Source organism: Papilio xuthus, unplaced genomic scaffold (assembly GCF_000836235.2).
Source record: "Papilio xuthus unplaced genomic scaffold, Pxut_1.1 DF828780.1, whole genome shotgun sequence".
Lineage (NCBI taxonomy): Eukaryota > Metazoa > Arthropoda > Insecta > Lepidoptera > Papilionidae > Papilio > Papilio xuthus.
This window is the reverse complement of record NW_013529869.1, coordinates 5,411,973-5,439,345: the sequence shown is the minus strand read 5'-3', so window position 1 is coordinate 5,439,345 and position 27,373 is coordinate 5,411,973. Positions and strand designations below refer to the sequence as shown.

Sequence of the window (27,373 nt, the reverse complement as noted above, 5' to 3'; positions counted from 1 at the left end):
GTGCTCTCACATATAGTAGTTAGGGAAACATTTCATTTTGAAATTGCTTCGTTACTTTTATTTATTAAATTTACATAGTTTTAAAAGAAAATGTATTACAACAAAAAAATCAATTAATATGAACCACCGCCCTCGCCCCAGGGAATGCGTCGCGCCGCCAACACGCCCGGGGGACGGGGTCAATGAAACATTAAATTTGCTAAAAATCGTCACCACTTGACAACTTGTTAAAATGAAGCTGCTCAAACAAATTCTATCAATTATTACATTCCAATTTTCTTAAGGTCGGCTTCCATAATATTTTAAGGGACTTTCCGTCGATTCAAATTAACTTTAATTTGAAATAACTGTCAAAGTCCTACAAATGTCAAAGTTCATGTAAAAATGTTTAATAATTTGAAGAAAAAACGTAGCTAGCTTTTATTTTAGGATTGCTAATCTAAGAGAAGAAATTTATAAATATCTAGTCTACAACATGTGAGCCCTGTCAATACTGTTGAAAGTGATAAAAATAGTGACATCATCTTCAACTGTCCCTCGCTACTAGTCTGTCAAGATCGTCACTACAAACTACGCCGCGATTCTCAAGATGTTTGAACAATTATTGAACAATTATTGTTGTACTACTACGCCTGTACAGATCACCGAATAGATAACTCACACATTAAGATTGAATGTTGTCTCGTGTACGCCGGGTCTTATTTTTATATCATCATATTTCTTGGACATGTGAAACTTGAGAAACTCATTAAACTTTATTTGTAACATAAACAAGTTAACTTTTACTTTTCATTTCGATGTATTTGGTTTCCTTTTTTCTAGATAGAGTCGCAGGTAAAATCTTATTTCTTATAAAGTAAATCAACATTAAAAGACTCTATAATAGGTTCCATACTTGCTTGAGTTATTTTATAAACCATGTTATTTTATAGACATGAAAGTAAGTGTACTACTTTTGCTTTTATTAAAAAAGAAAATTTAGTAAGGTACCTACATATTTATCTTTAAAAAGATAAACAACAAAAAAAAGCAAAAAGATAAAATGAGCTCGTGACTTATGTATTTATCTTTCATTTTACCTTTGAGATATTTCTCGGGTATTTTTTGTGTCGTCGCCTTTTTTTACTTGAATGCACAATTTACATGATAAAGTAATAATAACATAAACAACAACATAGAAAAGTTCTCAATAACCTGACGGCGATCATATTGACGCAAACAAAATGATACAAAAATAAATACGTGCTTTTTAAAAACAAAAAATTGTTGTTGCTCGCTGCAAAGTTTCATCAGTTTTACTTTTGTCTATTATAATCTCAATTAAAAAATTATATATTTTATGAACACTGTATAGTTAAAAGAAATATCAAACCTTAAAATGAAATTTATATTTGAAATTATTCGAATTAAGCGATCGTAAGCAATCGCTGTTGAGGTATTAGTATAAGTTGAGGGCGTAGAGAGGAGGGTCGAGGGCAGGCTGCAATGTTGCTATCTCTCGGGAATCGCTTCGTCTCGCTTACATACTATTTCGGCAAATTTCCTTTCCAAAAGTATAATTTATATCAAAATATAATAAAAGTATAATTCACCAATATGAACATTACTCTATTTTCATGTTACTTTAGAAGAAAATAAATAATTTTTGGATTTTATATCAAAAGTGAAGTAAGTTTAATGAGTTATAAATAGAAATACGTGAATAAAATACAATAACTTCAGTCTAACCCCGGTTTTGGTTAAAAAAAATTGTGGTTTTAAATAGTCGCCTCAAGTTACATAATCCTTGAGAGATCAAGAAACAATCGCGCTGGTGTGTGTTGATGAATGGGCGAGGGACACGCGAGGTGTTTGCGTCATGCAGGGCCGGCCGCCGCCGCGCGCCGCTGAGCCCTAATCTCTGCCCCCGCACGCACACCCACGCGCAAGCACGGGAGAGAGAACTTTGAATTCATAAAAGGGGTCAAGTTTAATATTCCCGATTTTAAACCAACTGCCTAATGTTCATTTAAAATTAAACGTATAAGATTTCTTAATAAATTAGAAAATATATCTCTCGATCGAGATTCTGTATGCCGACATCAATTATACCACTGTATGTATTATGTAATTTATATTACTGTTTAAAAATTAAAATAGAAAATGATTTAATACGCAGCAACCTACACGACTCGTAAACTGGAGTCGTAAATGATATGTCAAGCACACATCTCGCACCTTCACCTAGTGCTGCATAAAACAGTAACGACGGCAGTAGCCGCCAGAGGGCGCCACCCCCCACACCTCACCTCCCCCGCACCCTCCGCACCCCTAGCCCCGGGACGCGCTCTCACTTTACAACACCTCTTAATACGACACACGTCCTGTATCACAGCTTACAGCCGTTTTATTATAATATGTTTCTACATAATATTAAGAGATCAATTTTTTTTTTATCAAATTTCTAGCTGACTTAAACTTGTTTTAACACTTTCAGACCATAGATTTATTAAATAGTTATTGTATTGTATGCTAAAACAACACCACGAGTAGAACTTAACATTGTTTTAAACATCATTTAAGTAAATTGCAGCAAATGTTTAATTGAAATAGTTTATGTTATTGCAGAATATAGATTTAACGATGTGAAGAGCTGACATCGCGAACGAGATGGCTGGCGGCGGCGGCGATTACGCATTACACGGCCACTGGTCATGCCTTTCGGGACCTCTAATTGATCTTCCAGGACTCTAAAAGCCTATTAACTAAAATCAATTTCTACCTATTACATATCGCCGTATACGGAGTTTGTAATATTTTTTTGATCAATTTTTGCATTTAATTTTAGTTTGAAGAGGAAGTCAGCAGCGAAGTCGAAAATTATAAAAAGAGTTTGTTAATTCGTTATATAATCGCAGGTAAGTTTTTCTAAGAGATCGGAAATTTTTATAGACAACAACGAAGCTGTACATAAATTAATAAATAAAACGATACTAGTCTTCAAAAGGTGTACTTCATAATGAGAATGTTATTATTAAGTTATATTTGTGAGGTAAAACAAAGCTTTGTAATAAATATAATGCAGCAGATATAAGCTGCTTGCTTTTGTTTGTTATTCTATTGTATTGTTTTGTTTTCTACAATCACGATAATAATAATTTACTGAAGAAAGGATGTTAACAAATAACTAATTTGTAGAAATTAATAAAACAAACAAGTTTTTCAAAATAGAGTCAGAGCAATGTTATTATAAATAAAAGTGTGCGAGTGTGATGTGATGATATTGTTCCTCAAGTATTTATTATCAAAGCAAGTAAATTTATTTTTATGACTTAGTTTTTTCGCACATCTTTAAAAAGAGATAATAATTCACAGAAACGACATCATAAAAACATCAACCTTCTGTTTAGCAAAGCGTTTGTAGCGAGTTTACGATTAATTTAAACATCGTATATAGAACTTTTATTGCGTTTAATGAGTATTTTAACTGCGAACTTTGAAATTATCAGAATCCGAGTTAGAAGGACGTAAGAGCGACGCAAAAGTGCAGCCACGAGACGAGGCGGGCTAGAGAAAGATATTGCTTTGCAAATACCTCAGCCAAAGCTGATACACAGCGAAATTTTTAGTAAAACAGCTTGTCACGAGTGACATATTTATGTGTCAACCACAGCTCTATTGAAGTACATACAAACCATTGCAAATGTAGGTATGTCTGGATGGCGAACCAGCTTATCTAGCGACTCTCCCCGGCTTCGACCGGGTGGCAAAGGCTGTGATTTCTTTTTTGTCATACCAGTATTATTCCATTAAGCCTTTTGCTTGTGTTAGTGATATCTTTTACTTCTAAAATATTTATCAGAATCAAAAACTGTAGGAGGCATTTAAACCTACAAGATGGTGAAAACCCTATTTTAATGTTAAGTGCCTTAACAGAACATTTAAGCCACACAGAGGTCAAGAAAATCGACATTGTTTTATAATATTTATATATTAATAAATTAAGATATTTCTCTCTGTCTCTCTTAAAGTGCCTCTTCATTTAATGGAGGCTGGATGTCATCTCAGTGAACAGAACAACGATTGAGATCTACCGGACTTATATTAGCGCAGAACATATTAAGAAACCTTTTGTAAAGTATTAGCTTTCTATGTAATTTGGACCATGCAGTGATGTTACTCCGGTTCATCCATGCGAGTGGGGGGCGGGGTGACGCGGGCTGCCTTATGAGCCGAGCGACTGTCTCTCGGCCGCTTACTCTGTCGACATCTCTGGGCCATCTCGCTTCTTACTACGTGATGTCGACTAATGTGCTACTTAACTACTCCATTTAACTTTACGTGTGTACATTAAAAAGTAACGTGACAACGACCCACTCCTAAAATTGAGGCCAGTTCCAGACACCTCTTACTTTGTCAATTAATATTATATTAGACTTTTTATAATATAATTAACACCATTGTCGTGTCTGTACGTCTTTGAGAATGGCTGAGCGCGACCTAAAAGGTACAATAAGTTTGATCGCCACTGCCAGTCTCTGCGTGCAACCTTTTGCGCGCTCATGTTACTTCATTTTATTACGATAATAAAAACTGTTCACTTTTATGCATCGCTATGTTGTTGGTTATTGCAGAACGAGACTTTCGCTTTAACAATATAATTATGTCTAGTCTAAAATAATATATAGCTTGTTCTCTTAAATTTCAAACATTAAAAAGCTTAACATTTGACAGATTATAGATTGGTTGAAGGTTGGGGCTGCAGTCAGACTGCTATACATGTCTATCTCATTTCAAAGGATTCCAATTTTCCAAAGGATGATTCTCTGATATGTCTGCGACGTTGTGGTGGCAACAACGTGCTCAATGCTGGAAAACCGGTTACGCGGCTCAAAGCTGTTTTTGCATATCTTTTGCTCTACAACTTTTGTTAAATATCGAAGTCATCGCAGCAATATGAACCGATATAATCAACTAAAAGAGATGTTATGAGACAACCTTTATAAGGTCAAACTGAAGTTAATACAAAAATTCTGATTTGGGTCAAACTGCAGACAAGTAGGGCGGTGCTGCCATCTGCCGCCGCTCGCCGTCGCGTCGTCAATCGTCGACTACAGTCTTATTTACAATACATTACAATCATTTGTTATTAATATGAAGTTACATGACATATGTTAAAAAAACTAAAAAATGTGAAGATGTGTTCACGTACAATACAGTACAAGAAATAATATAATTACTAAATGATTAATATTTACTTCGTAGATGTCGTGTTAAAACTGACAATAGTTCGTACTAATCATAAAACCGATAACAAACAAATATTTTGTTCAGTTGCTTATTCATTGTATCATCTGTATAAAGCGCGATCAGACGAAGGTCTCTCTGAGATATGGCGTGTTATCAGTGTCGTCTTTATCGAACCAGATCTTGTGATAGCAAAAACAAACATTTTTTTTACTATACATTACGTATCTCGGGCTTCTCATATCAATACATGACAAGACAAGATATTACACGATACACTGTCATTGAACGTTCTGTGCACCATGAAATTGCTGGTGTTTCTGGTGTCTCTGGTGTCGCTGAGCGCGACAGCAGCAGCGGTGGCGGCGGCTGAGCAGGGGCACATGCCCGGCGCGCAGAGCCGCGGCCGCGTGCTGCTCGTGTTCCCCGTACCCGGCAAGAGTCATAGTATACTGGGAAATTCAATTGCCGACATCTTGATTGATGATGGCTATGAGGTATGTAAATAGAGAAGTCTAACATTCACTCACTCAATCAATAGGTATATTTGTAAGAAGAGTAAAACAAGTGAAGTCACTTGTGTTTATATTTCAGGTGACATACGTGACTCCGTTCCCCGCGCAGTCCAACCGCACCGGCCTCACCGTGGCCGACATCAGCTCCATACTGGTAGACGACCGGGGTCAGTGACCTTTGTATTTGTACACATTTTCAATATATTAATTGTTTATTTCCTTAAAATCTTTTTTACGCAATATTGGAGTATGTTTTATAGATTCCAACCATTTGGACATTGCAAGTCTGATCGAAAATCCAAAACCTAGTCATTGGGTGCTGACAGTGGGGCACATATTTGCAAAGCAGGCTCTCCACCACGCTGCGCTGCAGGAGCTGCTCAACGACGATAAAGTCACCTTTGACCTGGTCATCGCCGACTGGTTCTACTCGGGACTTCTCGCACCGTTAGTATTATTTACAGGAATATAACTGTTCGTATGCATTCGGCCGTCTTGTAGCACTTAGCTTGTGGCGTGTGCAGGCTAGCGGCGGTGTTCGACTGCCCCTTGGTGTGGTACTCGAGCGGGGACGTGTCTTGGCAGTCGCTACGTTACGTACACGAGACCAGCAGTCCAGCGTTGGCTGTTGACCCGCAGGCCCGGCACGCGCCCGTCGCACCACTGAACACCGGGGATAAGCTGCGCCAGATGCTCCTGCAACTCTACCTCACCGGGTGGACGCAGTCAGTTCACATTTCTTACTTAAAATCGGGGATTCTTAAACTTTTTTCTCGTAGACATACATCTTCGACTTTATTTCACGTCATCGCTGGGTTGTTGTCCCCGCCGGGTGTTGGGTGGACCGCGGTGTGCCTAACTGGATTATTTTATGATTCTCTGTTCTTATGCGTGTTAAGACTTCGACGATATACATATGCGTGTTCCCCAGCTACTACACGAGTCACGTAGACGCGGTGGTGTACCGCGAGGTTTACAGCGCGCCACTGCTGCTTCGCGGCCGCCGCCCGCCGCCGTATGAGTCTCTAGTCTATAATGGCTCGCTGCTGCTAGTCAACTGCCATCCCCCGGTCGGACACAACCTGCCGCTGCCCGGGAACGTGCAGTACGTCGGCGGACACCACCTCAGCACTGCGCCGAAAGCCTTGCCAATTGTAACCAAACTTAGAATAATAAGAAACTTTCATAAAATTTTCAACAATTTCATTGTGATTGTGCTATTATAAAATCCAGTAAACTATAAGAATTTCAAATAATGAATGACAAGAAAATTTAGACAAATTATAAAAAACTTTCCAGGACTTGCAACGTCTACTAGACGAGTCTACGCATGGGGTGATATATTTTAACTTGGGGTCTAATGTGAGGAGCAGGGACTTGCCGGCAGCGATGACTCGCGATCTGTTGGCGGTGCTTAGCCGGCTGCGGCAGACGGTGCTGTGGAAGTTTGAGGAGCGGCTGGAGAATGTGCCCGGTAACGTGCACCTGTTGGACTGGGCACCGCAGGAGGCCATCTTAGGTTCGAGGACTGGTAGACTTTATAAATGCGATAAGGTTCAAGTTGTTGTGATATGAACATTTGTTGGACATCGACAGCGCACCCAAACATGTTGGTGTTCATCTCGCACGCGGGGTTGCTATCAGTGATGGAGGCGACGCAGCACGGCGTGCCGTTGCTCGGTCTGCCCATCTTCGGCGACCAGTTCGTCAACATTGACCTGGTCGTACAGCGCGGTTACGGACTCAGGGTCGACTTCTCCGACAACCTACCGGCGAGACTGCAGGAAGCGCTGCGTGAAATACTCAATAACCCTAGGTAAACAAAATTCACGAACCTATTGACAATACCTTTCAGTGTCACCATCAGTTGGATGATAATGAAAGGACGGAGGAGATTTTAGCTTCTACATTTGGGTAACTTTCAGTTACCGAGAGAACGCTAAGCAGGCGTCGCAAGTGTTCCGCGAGCGGCTGGCGGGACCGCACCAGGCGCTGTCGCATTGGGTCCGGCTAGTGACGCGCACACGCGGCGCTCCGCATCTGCAGCCGCCTGCGCGCCACATGTCCACTTTCGTTTGGCTGCACCTCGACATCCTTCTCGTGTTCGCCACCATTGGCTGGTTCTTGTCGAAGGTCGCCAAAGTCATCAAAGTTCATTTGAAAGATTCACAGCCAACGGATGATTCGACAAAAAAGAATGAGTGACATTTGTTTAGGAATTGCTATAAATTTAAAAAGACAACACAAGATTTGTGTTTTCTGCTTTAATTAATTCTAGAAGACTTTTTTTGCGCTGCACAAAGCATGGCGGAACCGTCACATCGAATCAGAAGCAAGGTTGGAATAAATAATGTTTTGATAATAAGTAGCCATGACAATATTTAAAAGGTTTAATAATTTAATGACAAGTTGAATTATCGATGAATGTTTGTCTTTAATTTTCACTATGTCACGTCACATTGTCACCCAGCTTGTTTTGCCTCGAATCAAAAATCATCATTAGCAGTGCTACTGTTTTATTGTACTTTGCAACTTAAAATGTAATTAAAAACAGTATTTTACTCTAATACAAAAAATCTCTTTTTCATATTATTTTAATGACATAAACAAGTGATATCGCAAAAGTAATTAAAAGATATAATGTAGAGTAATGAAGGCGACTCCCTCGGGTGCGGCGAGTCCATCAGCTGTGGCAAATAACTTTCTGAATGCATTAGTTGTGAAGTGGGCCGATAGAGTGCGCTGAAATAGATCAAGCAATCAGTGTTCAATAATCTACTTTGATGGAAATATTAGATTCGAAATATTCATAGAAAGTGTTCATTTATCTCTATTTTATTATTGAACATGTTGTAGTTCTGAACAAGGGTTTCCAAGGTTTGGAGTAGTCTAAGACTAGTATACTCTACTTGTATAAAACAACATAAAAAAAGTCCTTATTCTTAATAAAAAAAGAACCAGAGACAATTGTATGTTTAATACAAGTGTGATTATGATATTGTAAGAGATTGCTTTCTTTTATTGCAACGATTAGCCGCCAGCTGCCACCAGCCGAATTAAACAAATTATGACTGCTGGACGGACACATTTTGCGTTTTGTGTGTAGACATGGTGATAGGGTAGCACTGACGGTAAAAAGGTGTGCGGTCGCGGCGCTCGTAAAACTACCCGCTCCCGCCCCCCGATCGCCGCTCTCTGCCTCAACTCGACTATAAACTTTATGGCTGCATGTGATTGAGCGATGTTTTATAACTTTACAGTACCAATATAAAAAAACAAAGGTTGGATGAAATAACTCGCATTACCATTTCTATAAACTTCGATGTATTTACGTCGTAAATTTTATGATAACTTCCATTATGTTTTGAACATCTAAGCCTATTCCGCCTTTTGATAGGCTCTATCCTCCGGCACGACTGCAGATTTGATAAAATAAAAACTAAACAACATTGTATTCTGAATTGCGACATCCGCCCGTTGGGATTAAGCCTTCCTTATATAAAAAGAATACCAGTTTAACACTCTGCATAGACTGTGTGAATCTGACTTTTGAACCCATTTTAAATACTTACTTTGTGTAAGCGCCATCTGTAGTCAAATAAAAACAAGTTGGTATCGTTAATATTTTATCTTAACGTTTTTCTCGCAAGATGGCGCTACATTTAATTTGTTAAATTTAGATTGTACGCCATCTTGTAGTTTATGAGTAAAGCTTAAAAACGTTTTTCAAATTGTTTCTAGAGTTTTACATTAATAACAAGAGATGGCGTGTTTAGCAAAAACTAAAATTACTTATGTGTTATGCAAGAATAAATTTTTGAGTATGTTTAAAATGTAACCCTCCTTATAGCTTGTTTTGAAATGAATAAGATTGCTAAAGCATCTTAATAATGAGAGGTTCTTGTTATTTGAACGGATTATTGTTGTTATTGAAATTACATTACCACAAAACACATAAGTGGTTAATTGTTTGGAAGCGCAGTGTGATTTGGTAAATATTTGTTTCAAGTTTTGTTAGCCGATGTAAACAGCTGCGGCTTGCACCCTCAGCGCAGCACTCGCACTACTAGTGTACCGTTAAATTATTTTTATTTGAAATATGTACTTATGCTTTAAGTATGTTTCAATTGAATGCGTCGACTGTTTTGTATTAATATTTAAAATTAATTGCTTCTCATTTTGTTGTGTTTTGTTTTACAATTTCAACGAAATAAATAAAAAATAAATTATTTCTGATAATTTGCTATTGTTTAAGTATATAAACGTCTATACCTATTTATCAAACTATTTAAATTTGATATCTTATAATGCTGAACATTTTATTACTGGATTAACTTGTTTTTCTAATACCGAAATAATTGGAGGCAAAAGTGAACGCGTTACAGCTTACCGTAGCGGAAGAGGTGGTAAGGGTTGCCCTAACATTGTCACCACCTCATTAATTTGATCCCCACATGCAAGTGTACATACACCGGTTTTCAATTGCTTTTAAACGAATTACTCTTTAATAAAAGTTGTCCGTTGATAAATATTGTTATTTATATTTTACGTGTAGGTACTTTATGCTTTTTAGTTCTATTAAGTTTTATTAGTTGTTTGTTTTATTAACATCAATATATTGATATTTAGAAAATACAATATTAAGGCGATAAATAGATATTAGGCGATTATACGATATAAGATTAAAATATCTAACTGGTATTTGTCGTGGTAAATCATTTATAAATATATCACAGACCCCCCCACCCCGCCGCACCCGCACCCGCACCCGCACTCCGTCAACTTCAGCACAAGACTTCGCAATAACCTGTTTTTGCTATTTGGAAATAATTATAACTTACCTAATTAATTGCTTTAGCAATTGAAAACTAGTTTTTAACTTGGGTCATAATTTTATGACATTTAACAAAAGAACCGTGATCATGAACTTAAAAGTAAACAATGTTGTTATACAAAGTTATTTTAATAACGACCGCATGTTCACAATCAGTGGCAATTTGTATCTTTATATTAACATAGCTTTTGGCTTTAAATATTACCTTAGTATAAATACAAATAATAATGCATATTTATAACGGATTATATAATACAAGCAGAGGTATACTAGATGCAGGTTGTCCAGTGCGGCTGCACCACACTTCAGCAATGTAATTACTCACAATGATACTTTACTGCGCTCCCACACTTTAATTAGCCTCTCTTGTACTCTGATTTTGATACTTTTCGTGTTTCATTTTGAAAATATCTACTGCTATGCTAGAATTATTTGAAAGCAAAATATCGAATTGAAAAAAATAGGTAGTAAGTGATTGTTTACAATCCATAGCTAATCCTAAATCTACAAAGCAAAGTCTTTGTTTCCTCGTCAGTGTAATTAAAATTGTTACAGTAAATATCTCTTAGCTGCAAAGATGTAGGTATTTGATTCAACATTTGTATATCCTCCAGCGCCATTAAATGATCTTAATCAATTCCATTAACTAATGAAAGCTGTGACGTGCGAACAGCGAGCTCTCCGCCCTACTAGTGTACGTACAATTAATTTCGATTTAAATTAATATTAATCGACTTCAACTTCACTTTATTTTATAATGCTATGATTACTTACATATTGTGTAATGTAAAGTAATGTACAAACGTACAAAACACAAAGTGTTACACATCTTTTTATATCAAAACTCTCCTGGCGAGTAGAGTTGCCTTGACCAAGTTTTACACACGGGTTCAATTAAACGCAAGTTGCAGACAAACTTGTAACAGATAAGATGAACTGTACAAACAAACATACGCACCTGCAGACGTCGACTGCACGAGGAGAGGCGCAACATAAATAACTGCTACCGTTTGCTCTAATGGATTTAGTTCAAGGTAAATTAAAGGAAAAACGATGTTTTAGTTAATAGTAAAATTTTTCAAATTATAGACATGTTTCGTATCTACTACTACTTGCATTATAATTAGCTACAAAGTAGTACTATTAAATAAAGAAGTAAAAAATATAACACGATGTCTCGAAACGGTAAAGCTTCTCGTGAATAAAAAAATGCAACTTTGGCCTCTTAGCTGCGCTGCAATTTAGCTTTGGAGAGTTTCCTGCTGCAGCTGCGGCTACAAACAGCATCGGGAGCGGGGGCGGGCGGGGTGGTGGGGGCTTCGATCGCGCCCCCTCAGTCTGTTATGATGATACGTTATTGTTTCTGCGCCTATTGTTTGTTTGTTTGTTGCGGCCACGTCGTAGTTATCTTTAGTAGAAGTATCTTTTTCAATTCCCTATTTTGTATTGATATGTTATATTTGATATTTTAGTTTCATAGCACGTTGTTAAGAGATATATCAGACACCCCACCTAGCAGCATTTAATTATGTAGGTACTTAATAAAACCCTTTAAATACTCAGGCGCTATAAGCAAGGCATTTCTCTGCAAAGTGGTGTGCGTTGCCGCACCGGTGAAGCGCGCGTCCAATTTGTGGTAATGAATCGATCATTGGTAGGCCTCGATTTAATCGACTCGAGGTTTCAGCTCGCTGGCTCCAATGCGCCACTTCATTAGGCGACTACCATTTTTTTGCTCTTGTGAGTTCTGTGAGCGTCGGCAGGAAGTCTAGACTGTCGGTGTCGGCATGGGAGAGTTAAATATCTTTTATTTTTAGCTTCTTTGTGAAACTGAATTTAAACAATACTAATAAATAATTTATAAGTCGGGATTATTTTTTGCTAGTAAATTGGTTTTAAATAATACCTGGCTTGTAAGATTCAACAGAGCAACCTGTTATACATACATATCTCTTCATTACATGCACCTCTACACGCATCGCTTCTTAATAAATCAATTCAACAAAATTTGTAAACAATGTTAGTTTGCATTTAAGTATGCGATCATTTAAAAAGGCACGCTAGCCGGCGAGTTGGGAACATGCACAAAATCATAAAGGCACGACGCCGCGCGGCGTCGGTGTTCCGAGGCCGAGGTGCGCCGAGCCACGGTGCGTTGCGCCGAGCGAGAGTGAGCTAAAAGTGTAACAGATCCCCGGCCCCGCACCTGTTCCTGGTGCACGCAGCCAGTCAGTGCAGTCGCCATGGCGACGGCGGCCGTTGAACCCGTCGGTCCCGCGCCGCCCGCTCTGCGCGACGTCCGCTCGCGCCGCCCGCCCGCACGGCGTCGCCCGCCCTGCGCCTTTTTATTTGTAAACAATTGTATGACATAGAAATGTTATAAATAGTGTGTGAACTTTAGCGGTTGCAATGCATGCAATAGTGAGCGCGCGGGTCTGCCGGCGTGTCGCCTGCTGACTTGCCGAGAGCCGACCAAGTTCTTTTGTATAGACGAGGCGGAGGCGGAGGCGGAGGCTGGACCAGGAAGGAAGGTAGGACCGCTCCTGACGCATTGTTTTAAAACTTTATTGCTGGCTCCGTAATCATTCATTCTTTTAAAAAAATAATAAAAACACATTTTTTGGTGTAGACCATTACTGGCGCGCCAATGTCCACACAACCCTGAAACTATGTTGATTTTGTAAATTAATCAACTCACTCGGGCTGCCTGTAGATACAATATTTGCGCTGATGCCGCGACCGCGTCAATTAACGAATAAATAAACGTTCAAATATTAGGCCCACACTGAGTGATGCGATAAAAGACGATTATTTTATGTTCTGAGGGAACTTTCATTATGTATGTAATCTTATAGGTCATCTGTTTGTAATCAATTACAAGGGCGACCTTAAAGATGCTAAAATAAAAGAAAAATTCATCTTTATATTCAGGGTAAAGACTAACAATGAAGGACTTATATCTGTCTAAAATATCTTCATACAACATATTGAAAACATGAAGTGATGCCAAGTGGCGGCCCTAAAGAGTACACCGCGTATTACAAATCTTATCTCACTGTGTCACTCAGTACTGTTTGTATGTATGTATGTGGGTGACCGGGTGACGGGTGACTTTGTTCCGAAAAGGCGGTGTCAGATCGCTGCTCAGATGCACCTTTAATGATTTTATATGGACATGGATAATAAAGCAATTGTTATTCTTAATTGGATGCATAAATCATTTGTAAATATCTCGTCGAATTTTCCCTGACCTCTTTCTTCTACAAAGTAATAAAATGTCTCATATTTCAGTTAAGGCTTCTGTAACATTAGACGCAACTTGAAATGTTTTATAAACCTACATCGTTCTTGTCAAATTTCAACCACAAAATGATCAGGTACACGTTCGCGGTTGTATTTGGAGCTTAATATGTGTTCTGTTTATATCATTCACTTATAAACATATGGTAGAGGTATATTAATATTTACGGTGAGACACGTGTGTATTTTTATATAAAAGTCTACATTTAACAAAAAAGGTATTACAAAGTTGTTTTTGCAAAAATAGATATTTCCTTTTCGAGTCACTTTTACATAATTAACATTAGCATGTTTTCTTCATACTATGTGTACTATAAATGCAAATAAATCGTCTCTCTTTGGTTACACAATGTGTCTTTACAATGTATTTATACAATTTACGATCAGATAGCAAACACCATAACTAACAGAATGCTTACTTGACCTAATGCTAGATGTAATCTGCAGAATGCAGAAACTGCATGCACATAAACATATTAGAAGTTTTATGATTTCGCGTCACATTTGTAGATATAATGAGAGTAAACACTTTATCATACTATCAGTGCTGCATTAAAAACAAAGAGTGTATGTTGGTGTATTTCTGTGTGCCCTTCACCGAGCGTGGATCATTGCGCTCTGTCCACGTGCTCGGCTCGGTATCGCTGCGTTAATGATAATGATAACTGATAGCTGTGTTATTGTTGGCACAAATAGTTTGCGTGTGGTTCAGTATACCATGCATGTCACTGTAAACTTGTTAACAACTACGGTTTAAAAAACTACAGCGAGAGTTAAAATAAAATGAACAACTATTTTTCGTTGCACTAATTATAAATCACCGATTAGTTTGATCGTTAAGTGGAGTGAGATTTATGAAAAAACTCCTGGTAATTCCATAAGCGGTGACAATAATCACGATAGTGTATGTGAGGCGCTACGGCCCCGCTATCGACGTGAGCGCGGACCTCAGCAATCAGCAATCTGAGAGAGGTTATCTGGGCACGTTAACCTGCCGCCGCTGCATGTGCAGTGCCGGGGAAACACGCACACGGAAATAAGCTCACAATTTTTGTTATAAAACTTTCGACACTCTAAATGATCTTACGCTTCATCCTTGTATTTATTGAAAACCGTTATCTCTTGTGATTACAAATAAGAAAACCAATCAGTCTTATGTATGAATAGTTGTTTAACATATTATATTTACTTTAACAATGTAAATAAGTAAAACAATGCATTACTTGGTTATGACGCTAACCCGCCTTCCTACATCTACATTAAACGCAACGTTTGTGTACTGTCATCATTAATTATACGAAAAAGTCGCTTGCAATATGAAGAGGATTATGACAGGGACAGGGCAGGTGGTTTTATTTATACCGTCTCGAGTACATCGGGGGGGTGTCGTTCATCTCGGTTCACAAAGCCGCCATCTGACGCGCACACCCACAGGAATCATTGCTGCAATACGCGCACATTCACTTACCAAAGTACGAGTACATCCCCCGATGATGGCCGCACTTCAATTAATTCCCTCCTCAAACGTAACATTATTTTCAGCTATCGCATTAAAAGCAAGCGTTCATGATTTGTATCAGAAAAATAAAACGAAACAATCTTTCATTATTCTCAATCATGGTTCTTAAATTTGATAATACGCATTTTTAACAAACCAATATGTTTCTTGTCGGAATGTTTTCATATTCGACCTTTTAATAGAAAAGTTATGTATAAAAGGTTTTATGCACATTACTCAAGGGGCATCTAGGATACTGTAGAGCCGTAGTGTGCGATGGTGTCTGTAGACAGCAACAGTCAGCTGTTCGTAATCTGTGTATGCGCGTGTTCGGTGTTCCCGCCATCGCTGGCTGTCACCGCGGCGCCTCGGTCGCGCTGCGCTATCCGTCACTCGGCCGCGGCGCGCGCTATCGCCGGCCAGTGTTTCGGTCACTTCGCGCCATTTACATTTCTTTTATATTAACATTTGATTTTTGAAAGTTTTGTGTCGTGTCAAAGTACTAAAGGTGCAAATATTTTACACTCAATCGTAAGTTCTTATTTTTTATTGGTAAAAAAGTGACATTTTTATTGAAATTAAAAAGTGAACATTTTTTACCCAAAACAATTTTATTGCCCTCGTGTTCTTGTATGCTTAATATATTTATTATTTAAAAGCACGAAATGAAAGGTTACTTTTAGATTCGTAAGAATTTTTCATATTATTTTTATAATACTTTTACAGTAACATCGCCGATTTTTTCTTATATAGTTAAGTAGGTGTTTAACGACTGGAGTCAACTTTACTCTTTGTCAAATATACTAAATACATATTAAATCTAGGTTAAGTGCGATAAACAATTAATAATTGATTTCTTCGTGAACCGCAATATAAGCGTAACCTTATTTCTAATTAATTCTTTTGTTAATGAATTTGTAAATGAAATGAAGGGAATCCTTATCAAAGATGATAAAATGTATTTATTAATCGTTTCTTTTTGATAAGCACAAAGATTGCAAGATAACTTTAACGTACGTACTCTACTTTACGCGTAAATATTTAATTTCATGCCATCGTTAAATTTATAAAGCAGAGGCAAGCATGCGGCAGCTGTGTACATTAATTTATTGGGATAGAAATACCCAAGTATATAGTATGGTGAGCATAGATACCTTTTTAAACCATAATAATCTATGTAGAGATCGTCAACACGTAGTCCAGAACATTCAACTATTAAAAAAAAATATATTAATATTCGATTTTAGTAAGCGATAAATAGATAAATTGTTTACAAAACTGTCATAAAATATTTATAGGTTAGATGCAGCGTGTTGTTGCAGCCGCGATCTGGCGACATTAATACGAGTATGTAGATCATAATCAGGAACATTTTTATATGGTAATAAAGTGCTAGATTATCCGCTTAAATACACGAGCGTTATTTGTTTATTTATGCATTTAGCTTCAGCGCTTGTGTCCGTTTTATAATTAGAATTGGTCGCGTTATTAGGTCACTTACGATTCCCCAGAAACAGTTTACCGCACACGGCGCAGCGCCTCGGAGACGCCTTGAGACTTTTACCCTAATTTATTTTTACCTAAATGGGTGAAATCGCTTGTACGTTTAAAAAATTATATATTTTTTAAACACATTTACAAGATGCTTCAATTTTATCTTCGCTTTAAAATCAAAAATCAGAGTAAACACTACTTAGTTTTGAAATGTTAGTTCCCGACGAATAAAATACCTTGTTCATGTCATAATCAATAATATTATAATAAAACAAGTTTGATTTTACATCGATTATTGAATGTATTCGTTTGATTAATTTATCCTATTAATTTAATAATTTTTATTTTTGTCTATTCTCCTTACTTGATTCCCTGCACTTTTCCATTTCATATCGGAATCATAGACGTTGGTGGAGAGGCTCGTGGTATTATATCACAGCAGACAACAAATTTATTTAGCAATACGTTACGGAAACTTTAAAAACCTGTTGTATGTCAACGTGGTTACAACTGCGACGCAACAAAACAGATACCGCTGTAACCTGAACTATCGGTCGACACTTGTGTCGTGAACATCGAATCGATAACAACAATGTTTTGAGTCAATCTTTAACTATTTCACACAATTTGTCTAAACACGAGTCATACACATTATCTTATAACAATTAATTAATTGCGGAAAATGTTTTTATTAGAAAATAATTAATTGCTCATTTTTTCCTTATTAAAATTATACTCGTGTTAGTAATTTCATATAAAGTTTTCTTACAAAAATTGTAGTATAATTTGTTTTTAAAGAAATAAGTATGATGAATGTCACTTTCAGACAGTCATATAAACATAGATATATATATATTTTGAATACTAAATATATGATCGAAGAACGCAAATAATTTATTTCTTTTTTGACCTGATAAGGTGTTGACTTTATTTTTCTTGTGTCAAGTATTTTAGTTAATGTTAAAAGTTGTCATGTTATCAGTATGTAATATGTGTGATGACACATCCACTAAAAATATAAATGTGAATGTTTGGATGTAGGGATGGATGGATGGATGAATGTTGGTTAGAAGGTGTCTCCAGCATGGATCTTCAGACTATATACTTCATCTATGCCAAATTTATTTTCTCCTAGTTAATTCTGTTTTGATATCGCGCGGACGTAGTCGCGGGCGACAGCTAGTAATATATGTACAACATAATAACAATTGCTAATTACCTACATATATTATCTCCGTCTCACAAAGACGTGAGACAATAAAAGGGACAAGTGACAACTCGATTGACTGATTGTGCGTTGTTAATTAGTGACAGCTGATGCAATTAAGTAGGTATTAAGTAAACATTGCGGTGTTTTGTTCTTGAAGTAATCGTAGGTCACTTTACATGTTGCATGGCGCATGTCTGCCAGACAGAGGCGACCGCAAGACAACACGCGTGCCCCCCCACGTGCCCCGGACATGTGCCTACACTTAATTAACAATAATTTCCCCCTCTATTAATTCTAAGAAATAATTGAACATACTGTGTGCAGAGAGGAAAACATTTAGCAAACAGAATAACCGCGAAACCGAAAATTAGACCTAGAATAGCGCGGATCAATAAGTTCCATAAACCAGTAGTTTGTTTGTTTATATCTGTAATTACATATCATATTAATTGCTAAACATATTCAATGAAACAATTATAATTGTCGAGTTATGTACGAGCGCCAGAGTTTGATGACATTGAAGTGAACTCTATTTGCAGCAAATGTAATGTTAACACAACAGGAGCAGTGTCGGGTTCCCGCACATGCACACGCTCAGTTTGTGTCACTGTTACAATTTTATGTTATTTCATTTTAATATTGCGATATATGGGTATATTTCATCAGGTGTTTCCTTTGCTATGTTCTCAAACTGCAGTATTGCAACATCGACATGACAGGATGATGGCAATAGATATATTAAACAATACAAGTGGCCTGCGAGCTGCTGCGCCCGTGGGAGCAGGAGCCCTACGCCGGCACGTCACTACGTCACCACGCCGTGCCACCAGCGCACGCCACCAATCAATAGTTCAGTGACATGGCCCGCCCTGCAATGAAGTCACACACCATTGATGGTGCGCGCCACATGGACATGCGCGACATTGTGACAAATGGCTGACACCCCATTGTTAATGCCACTAAATTTGTTTCGCGAATAAGGTGCGTTCGAAGGTGAAAATACATGAGGAAGGATATTATTAATTTAAATTGAAACAGATTGAGGACAAGAGAAATGCTGTGTAATTATGATGGAAAAGTTTTGCATTATATTGTTGTCAAGCCGTCGATGATTAGCTTGTTGCGGTCAGTGATTATCAGTTAAATATAACTTACTTTAATTAACTTCATAAAACGTTACTAACTTTAAAGTATGAGTAGTTAACGCAGGATACAGTAGGTTACGATAACTTTCATAGTTATCGGTTTAAGGCTGGTTTGAGCTCAGCACGACACGGTAGAGGCGAGGGCGCGAGAACCTACCAAAAGTTATCGATGTACGTCAACCGCCGCCTGGCCTTGGCCAGTTCGCGGCCTTGCCGGGTCAAGGTTCACTTAGCGACTTTCGAAAGCTGAATTAAAAATTAACATCACTACTTGGCTGCGATACAAATACCATTTAACACCCTGGAAACTTATCACACAACTCAATTAATAGTGTAAAGCAATGTACCAAATAACAGTGGCTTCAGAAAATTATTTAATCAAACCTAGAGCGAAAAATATAAAATCGCACATTTTTGGCGACTACGTAAGAAACCGAATTTAAAATGTGTATGCCGAATCGATATTTTAGTCATTGACATTGAAATACAAGAGGCGCCCATCGCATCATCGCCTCATCGCGCCATCGCCTCATCGCGCCATCGCCGCGCCCTCGAAAGTTATATTTTACTACTGCAATAAATCATAAATAAGAGAATTCGCTCATACAAGTGCTCTGAGCTCGACCATTGAGTGCTCGTACCCGCGACCTTCGACACAACATCTGCAACATATAATATTACATTAAAAGTATTCACGGTCATCTGCATTATGACCGAAGACAGCCAATAATGCCTGAGGCCTTTGCCTACACCACGTCAGCATACATCTGTACCAGTGAATCAATCATTTGGTTTTCCTTGTTATTAGAAATTCCCTGAACTGCCCTGAATCTAGGTCAATTATTAAAATAATACAGAATTAAATTATTTGCAGTAAAATAATGTTGCAAAAACAAATTAGTTTCGAGATTATTTTTATTGAATATTTTAAAATCGAAACTATTTCCTTAACCCATTGGAATGTCACAGAAAAACTGGTGGCAACATTTAAGAATGATAAATTATGGTTTAAATATAACTATTAGTACTAATTTATGAGGAATGAAACAAAATCCGTGTAAGCGTAGCCGACGCGACGATGTCATCGCGTCGGCTACTCGGTATAAATAATCAGTTCGTCTGTCCCCCCCCCCCCACCACACTCCCCACACTCCCCACTCTCCAGCGACTCCAGATATACCAAATAAAGATCCGCAATATTTGTTTGTCTGTTCACGTTCTAAAAGAATTTCTAACATTGATTTCGCAGCTTTAGAACTAGTCAAATTGGTATTCAGTTTTTGAAATCGACCTTAGTAAGACGCGGTTGTGCAAGGTCGCTAAAGCTAGCTACACACCTTCATTTTTAACAGCAATTAAAACCCGGATTTATTAGACACTAAATATCGGAACCGCACCACGTATAGTGGGCAATTAATTAATTTAATACAGTTATCACGTACACGGCTAAATGTGATTTATTAATAATTATTGGAAATACAGAGTGATTTCCGATTTCCCGTTAATTCACAGTAACAAAGTCAATCACAAAACTTCAATAACACTGCCGTGCTCAATAATTTATTTACTATGACAGTATTGCTAATCTATACGTACGTATGCCGCCAACTTTTATTTCAGAATTCATTGAATATAAGACTGTTATAACTCTTCCTTGTGTCAATGTGCATATACTCGATCCTAATTATCGCATCGCCTTTTTGCAAAAAAATAAAATTTTACAATTTAATCATAAAAAGATTTACCGAACAAGGAAAATATTATAAGTGTATTATTATAGTTCCAACTAAATTCTTTTAACCTACAGACTGGAATTTTAATCTCTTTGTTATAATTTGAGACAACAGGGAAACGGTTAGAGCCATTCATCATATTCTAAAAACTCAGTATCCCGCCGACTACCTGATGTCTATAGCTACTCGTAGCAGCAGGTAAACGCAACTCGCAATAAGGAATTAGACTAATTTGCTGCTCTTCAGGTGCAGAGTGCAGTGCAAGCAGGTCGTGATTTGGTAATTTGTGCGTGTGTGTGTGTGAGTGCTTGTTTCCATTGTATCAGTGACGTCAAGTTACAATGTGCTGTTGACACGAGAGCGGGTGCATCAGCAGTTAGTGCTGGACGAAGTTCTCTTTTAAAATTGGTAACATTTTATTACATATGTAGATAGAAAAACAATGTTTGTATGTACATATTGTGCTATTCAAAATTTTTAAAAATTAATTAAAATAGCGTTAAGAGTGAATGCATTTGATGTCAAAATATAAAAATTTGGTAGTCCAATAGAACGGACTTTGTTTATATGCAAGGCGAGATTCCCGACAGACAGTTTGCCATAATTACGAACGTTATTCATAGAATAAGCTAACTGCATACATACAAATTAATAATAGTTGGATGCGCGGCGCGGCGCGGCACGGCACGGTGGTGCACCGGCCCTGTAGCAAATGTGAGCTTACGCTTATCTGAACATCAGGTGTTGGCGACCTGACTGCACCCCGCACCCCGCACCCCGCGCCCACAGACTACTAATCAGCCTGCACCTAACATAACATTTGGCGTAATGATACGAACATTAAGTCTGTCCGGAAGTGTCGCAAACATTTATAGTTTTATTATCCTTCATCTTCGTTGAGTAAAACAACAGTTATGGTAAGTGGACGTGACTCAACAAGTATTATTGTAGCATTAGGATGCAGACGCGAGCGTTGCACTGAGTTTCCATGAACTATCTTAAAATAATTTTACATGTGTTTTGCGAATTGTATTCATTTGCATTCATTATTAAAATACGACAAATTTTATTGCCTAATGTAATGATAAATCTTCTAAAAATAAGAAGCGATGTTAATAAAGTACTCCCGCACAAACCACGATATATAATAGAATAATAAATAATACCAGAGATTTACTTTGCATCTCTCTTTAAGGAAGGTTATTATTATTATTGTGATTAATGTTTATTTAATTATTATAAAAATAAATGAGACCCAATACTCAAGGTATCTTAGCATCCTTCACCTTATCTTAATGCAAAAAGACATTGACAGCTGTCAGCGGGCGTTGACAGCTGTCAAGTTCACGATAATGATAGCTGTAATAATATAATGCATATTACATATTTTTAGATCGTTCATCTCTTGTATAACATCAGAGCAACAACAAAATAAATATATATATAAATTGAAAAGATGTAAGTATTTAATAATTGTTATTATTAAATAATCCCTTCAATAAGAACAAGGTCAGTCTGGTCTCAACATCATTACATACATTTGTGTTGTGATGTGTTATTTACACAACATAATTATTTACCTTTACATTAGTTTGTGAATGCTTTAGTGGAATCATCGCGACATTTGACACAGACAGTTTACCGATTTTCTATTTACTAATCAAAAGTAAAATTTACAAATTATTGTCATTGATGAAAATCATTTCCTAAAAAAAATATGTGTAAATTTCTTATATAACCTTGCTTGAAAATAGACAATGAAAATACACTTTATACAGCATGTTCTTAAATTATTATTTAAAATGGTACACGTATATACGTTACCTTCATTATAATTAGGCATAGAGCAGTAATCATGTTGTGGCAGTCGAATACGACGCATAAAACGAATCCCGGAATTTTTTTTCTATTTGTGAGTTTTATAGCTCAGAACTTTCGTTACTGGGATGTTCAAAGTGTGATTGGAAATCAGTCTTCTCTTTATCAATGGATACGCTTTTTGAATGAGTTATTATAACCAGTAATAATCCTTGATATGATATATGAGTATAACTTCATAATATATTAAACTTAAACATCCTGTATTGCGTATGTTTCCCGACAATCAAACTAAACCACAATTAATTACTCGACATACAAATATTTCCCGGTAAAGCAATGTAAGGGAATACCGCGTTGTGCTAAAAATAGTTTTCCTCCTGAATTTGGTTATATATTGTTTGATCTGAGTGTTTTTGCTTATTGCGGCCGCAGATGCGGTGGTGATGGTCAGCCCTCGTGCTGCGGGTCCTCTCCGCCGCCCCGGGAGATGACCGCGCCCGCCGTACCTCGCCATGGCGCCGCATGCGCACGATTGCGAAGAGGTAGACACCAAAACACCTCGGAGCTACTCTATTCTGTATTCAGGATTGCATCTATAATTTATTATATCTTCTGCTAGGACTTCACGATTGACAAATATTCGTTCGAGAAAGACACTGTAATTACTATGATTATCATGTTGATAAATAAATGGGCAGGTACTAAGTATTTGTGTCGAAACAGATCGATGCGCGATTATGATAAATCAATCGTACTATCTAATCTGCTCGTTATAATCATAATGAAATTGAAGTCTATTAAACATTAGTAAAAAATCGAAAAACCGAGGAAAGCTTACTTTTGCACTAATTATGTCTATCCGATGTCCAGGTGGAACGGCTAAATGGAGAAGACTTTCAGGAGGTGCCGGTGCACCAGGGCCGGCGCATCCAGCCCGAGGGCCCGCCGGCCGCGCGCGCCTGGGTCGAGCAGGAGACGGAGCGCGGCAGCGACAGCCGCACTTGCAGCCCGGGCGAGAGTCGGCGCCTACTGGGCCCCGCGCCCCCGCCCCTCGCCACCAAACCTCGCCTCCAAGCCGGACTCACCCTCGGTGTGTGGGCCGTATCCAAAGATAGCAAGAAGAAATCGCAAGAAAAAAAGACAAAATGCCAGCTCGCAAACGCCACAAAGAGAACGAAAACAAAGTTCCAGAAGAGGAAAGAAAAGCTGATCGCAGTTCTGAAGCCGCCGTACTTCATACTCACCATGATTATTACCATAGTAAGTGCGCGATGCTCGCTCTCCCGTTTGTCTATATTGCATCACTCCTGTTAGCATGTCTGTTTTCATAATTTATAATATGATTAATCGACAAGAAATATTCATTACTCTTATGAAGTTCATGTGCAATGCTGGCATCTCTACGGTGTTTCTACAAGTGTGTGTTGTTATTGCAGATCTGCGTGCACGTGTGGAGCACGGAGGCGGTGCGCGCGCAGCTGGAGTGGGCGCCGAACGCGTGGCGACAAGCGCCCTGGCGGCTGCTCACTTACGGCTGCGTGCACGCCACCAACGCACACCTCGCCCTTAACGCCCTCGTTGCCCTCGCGGTCAGTATACTCACTTTCACAAACTTTTATTCTTAAGCAAATTAAATCAATAAAGTTTTTGTACTTTAATATAAATTGAGGTTAAAAATATATAGGGCTCTTTAAATGGGTTTTACTCGATTATCGTACGGTATGTGGGCTGACTTTGTATATTTAATTTTATATATGCAGGTGGGATGGCGGCTGGAGCGCGAGCAGGGGTGGGCGCGCGCGGCGGGCGTGTGGTGGGGCGGGGTGGTGGCGGGCGCGCTGGGCGCGGGCACGCTGCAGCCGCACGTGCGCGTCGTGGGCGCCTCCGCCGCCGTGTACGCGCTGCTCACCGCGCACCTGCCCAACGTCTGCCTCAGGTACTATGCTTTTCTGAGACACTGCTTATACATTTGCAATTAATTTGAATATGTATAATCACAAAACTTCATATCGATATTTCTTTTCGTATTATGTCACTTGCAATCATCATTAAATTGATTTATTTGCCTTATATTAAAGTATTTAATTTATAACAGTCATGACGACTCTATTGATCCTTCGGGAGAATACAAGGCGCGGCAATCTGGTAGGTAAGGTCCGATGTGAAGATATTTAAATAAGCAAAATTGTTATTCAGATTCGGTCACGTGCCGCTGTGGTGGTTCCGACCGCTGAGCGTGTTGGTGCTGGGCGCGTCGGAGGCGAGCTGGGCGCTGCTGCGCGAGCCGCCCACGCCCGCCACCGCCGCCACCTACAGCCACGTGGCGTGGGCCGCGCACGTGCTCGGCGCCGCCGCCGGCCTGCCACTTGGCTTCCTCATCTTCGACGGTATGTTAACCTAGTTATATCGACTCGAACGTTTTGCAAATGTTGTTTTCCTAATAAAATATTATATGATATGCGTTATATTCTTTATTAAACAATGTGTATTGTTGTAGGTGAAAATTCAAAAGAGCGCTACATGGTGTGCGCGCGCGTCATCTCCTTGTTGGTGCTGGCGGGCGGGGTGGCGGCCGCCGCGCTGCACCCCGCACTCTGGCACGACCACGACTAGCTCACGTCACCCCGCGCCCTGCGACACTGCGCCATCGTATCACATGGACGTGTGGGTTTATGATCAACCAGACTGAATGCAATTGATTTGAAGACTGATATTTCCAAAGTGCAATTGGCTCTGTCCGTCCGAAATTGTCTTCATTAGGCGTAAAGTGTATTTAAACGTTCTCATCTGGCGTTAGCAACTGTACAAGTCAAACGGCAAAACGTAGGGTCAATTAGCTCATCGAGCTGTTGAGAAGAGATGTTGATTTTAATATTAAATATGTAAGAACACTATTGCAAATATCTGCTAACATGTGTCGTATCGTATCGTATCGTGTCGTGTCGTGTCGTGTCGTGACGTGTCGTGGCTTACACAAGTGTCATCATGATAGATATATCGTGTTGTCCACACATCACATGTAATGATCACGCTTAAAACGAAAATATTCTAAGAGAATTGTTAAATAACGTTGCTATATGTAATGCAAGTTTAATTGTAATATATTATACATATGTATGTACAATAATTCGAGGCTCATAAAACTGGTGCGAGTAACGTTTGTGAAGCTGCTGAGTTTTACAACTTGGTGTCAATTGTACGTATGTATGTTGGCGACTGTAGAGTACAAAAGTGAGAGAACATTAGGTAATAAGGCGAGGTCAGCGAGGTCTTCCTTATTTTGTGTCTGTTGTAAAAATGTAAAAATGTACTGTAAGGTATACAAAAGTTGATAGCGCAGTAAGTTTTTGTGTGTTATACGAGGACAATACTAACTCAACCTCATTTTACATTAGTCCTAGTTAGTGTGTGTGTGTGTGTTATTTACACGAACTTTTTAAATTACATTTTTCTTATACGACTCTACATTTAAAAACAAAATTTTAACACATAACATTGTTGATAGTATATATTAAGACGTAATTATATATTACGGTCTATTTCCAAAGATAATTTGGGTTATTGTTACATATCGATTGCGAAAAACGTTTACAAGTATTCCTTAATATTACGAACAATGAATGATTTGTTCATTTGTTCGTAACGAAACTTATTAGCTTGCAAAGTAAAAAGCTAAAGCACGTTGTTTTAGTGTAAGAATTATTTCATTTCTTGCTTAATGCTTTGACATATTCAGCGAGCACATGACAACGTATCAAACTCATTTAAAGGTGCATTTCAAATAATTACTTAATATTTAAATGATTATTAGGATTTCTATGAAATCGTTTTGTTTTTGTTTTGTATCAAAACATATTAACTAAGTCAACTAAATTATGTTTTCAACTAAGTCTAGTTACATAAGATTTCACAATGTTAACTAATTTTTATTATTATTTAAGTGTTAATCTTTATTATTATTTGTATTAAAATTGGGTGCTAAATTGTTGGCTAAAAACGTTTTGCTTTTTAAAGCTTTGGATCTAGCTTTCATTGTTTTTTTCCTTTTAAATGTATAACTGCTTAACTTAATGCGAAGGTACTCTTTCACAAACAGTATATAAAAAAAGGAAATGTAAAGTTTCTAAGTAAATTCCTAAGTAAAGTTATGGTCCAGAGTATAGTTTTATTTGAACAGACACCAAAGATATTGTTTGATCTAGTCGGTGTAAGTTTTCTATTATAATAACTCAATGGACATAAGATCTTTGTGAATTAATTTAGTGTAAATTAATCTGTTATAAATAAAGTCCTTTCAAGAAAATATAATAATATCTTAATTAAAAAAAAAACAAGAAACTCGACTGACAGGCTGGAATATTTGAGATAGCGCCATCTCTCGGCTGCTTTTTATACAGGCTTTGAGATCGAACTAAATTTTTATAAATTTTGAACTTTCTACGTGAGTTTTGTGCTGTGGGCCTAGCACGAATATTTTTGATAATCGTCATCGACAAAATGTGTATTAAAATTTGTACAGCGCCTCTATCGGTCGTAAAGTACACCAAAAATGTTATACTAATTTTGACATCATTGACCACGGCAATACGTTGGTGAT

At 38.0% G+C, this 27,373-nt stretch overlaps 2 protein-coding genes across 2 annotated transcripts; both read left to right on the top strand.

The window, feature by feature from the left end:
- The first annotated feature begins 5,461 nt into the window (after window positions 1-5,461).
- On the top strand, window positions 5,462-8,310 carry UGT48C1 (UDP-glycosyltransferase UGT48C1). Its single transcript, XM_013326567.1, has 8 exons — window positions 5,462-5,723; window positions 5,821-5,908; window positions 6,002-6,188; window positions 6,266-6,466; window positions 6,673-6,895; window positions 7,041-7,260; window positions 7,338-7,557; window positions 7,667-8,310. Exons 1-8 carry the CDS (start codon window positions 5,529-5,531, stop codon window positions 7,944-7,946), a joined length of 1,614 nt encoding a protein of 537 aa, XP_013182021.1. The 5' UTR covers window positions 5,462-5,528; the 3' UTR covers window positions 7,947-8,310.
- A 7,456-nt stretch (window positions 8,311-15,766) lies between these two features.
- On the top strand, window positions 15,767-26,140 carry LOC106128494 (rhomboid-related protein 2). The gene is made up of 7 exons (XM_013326909.1): window positions 15,767-15,904; window positions 23,209-23,318; window positions 23,647-24,036; window positions 24,213-24,365; window positions 24,537-24,712; window positions 24,973-25,163; window positions 25,274-26,140. The coding sequence occupies exons 2-7, from the start codon at window positions 23,289-23,291 to the stop codon at window positions 25,387-25,389; spliced, it is 1,056 nt and encodes a 351-aa protein (XP_013182363.1). The 5' UTR covers window positions 15,767-15,904; window positions 23,209-23,288; the 3' UTR covers window positions 25,390-26,140.
- Window positions 26,141-27,373: the final 1,233 nt, after the last annotated feature.

What these genes read in the sequence shown, in the direction of transcription:
- LOC106128494 (XM_013326909.1), top strand. Translation starts at nt 23,289, where the DNA reads ATGGCGCCGCATGCGCACGATTGCGAAGAG. An exon ending in ACGCCCTCGTTGCCCTCGCG is followed by an intron (nt 24,366 to 24,536) that starts GTCAGTATACTC and finishes TTATATATGCAG; the next exon opens with GTGGGATGGCGGCTGGAGCG. An exon ending in TGGCTTCCTCATCTTCGACG is followed by an intron (nt 25,164 to 25,273) that starts GTATGTTAACCT and finishes GTATTGTTGTAG; the next exon opens with GTGAAAATTCAAAAGAGCGC.
- UGT48C1 (XM_013326567.1), top strand. Translation starts at nt 5,529, where the DNA reads ATGAAATTGCTGGTGTTTCTGGTGTCTCTGGTGTCGCTGAGCGCGACA. An exon ending in CGCCGAAAGCCTTGCCAATT is followed by an intron (nt 6,896 to 7,040) that starts GTAACCAAACTT and finishes AAAACTTTCCAG; the next exon opens with GACTTGCAACGTCTACTAGA. An exon ending in ACCGCAGGAGGCCATCTTAG is followed by an intron (nt 7,261 to 7,337) that starts GTTCGAGGACTG and finishes GGACATCGACAG; the next exon opens with CGCACCCAAACATGTTGGTG.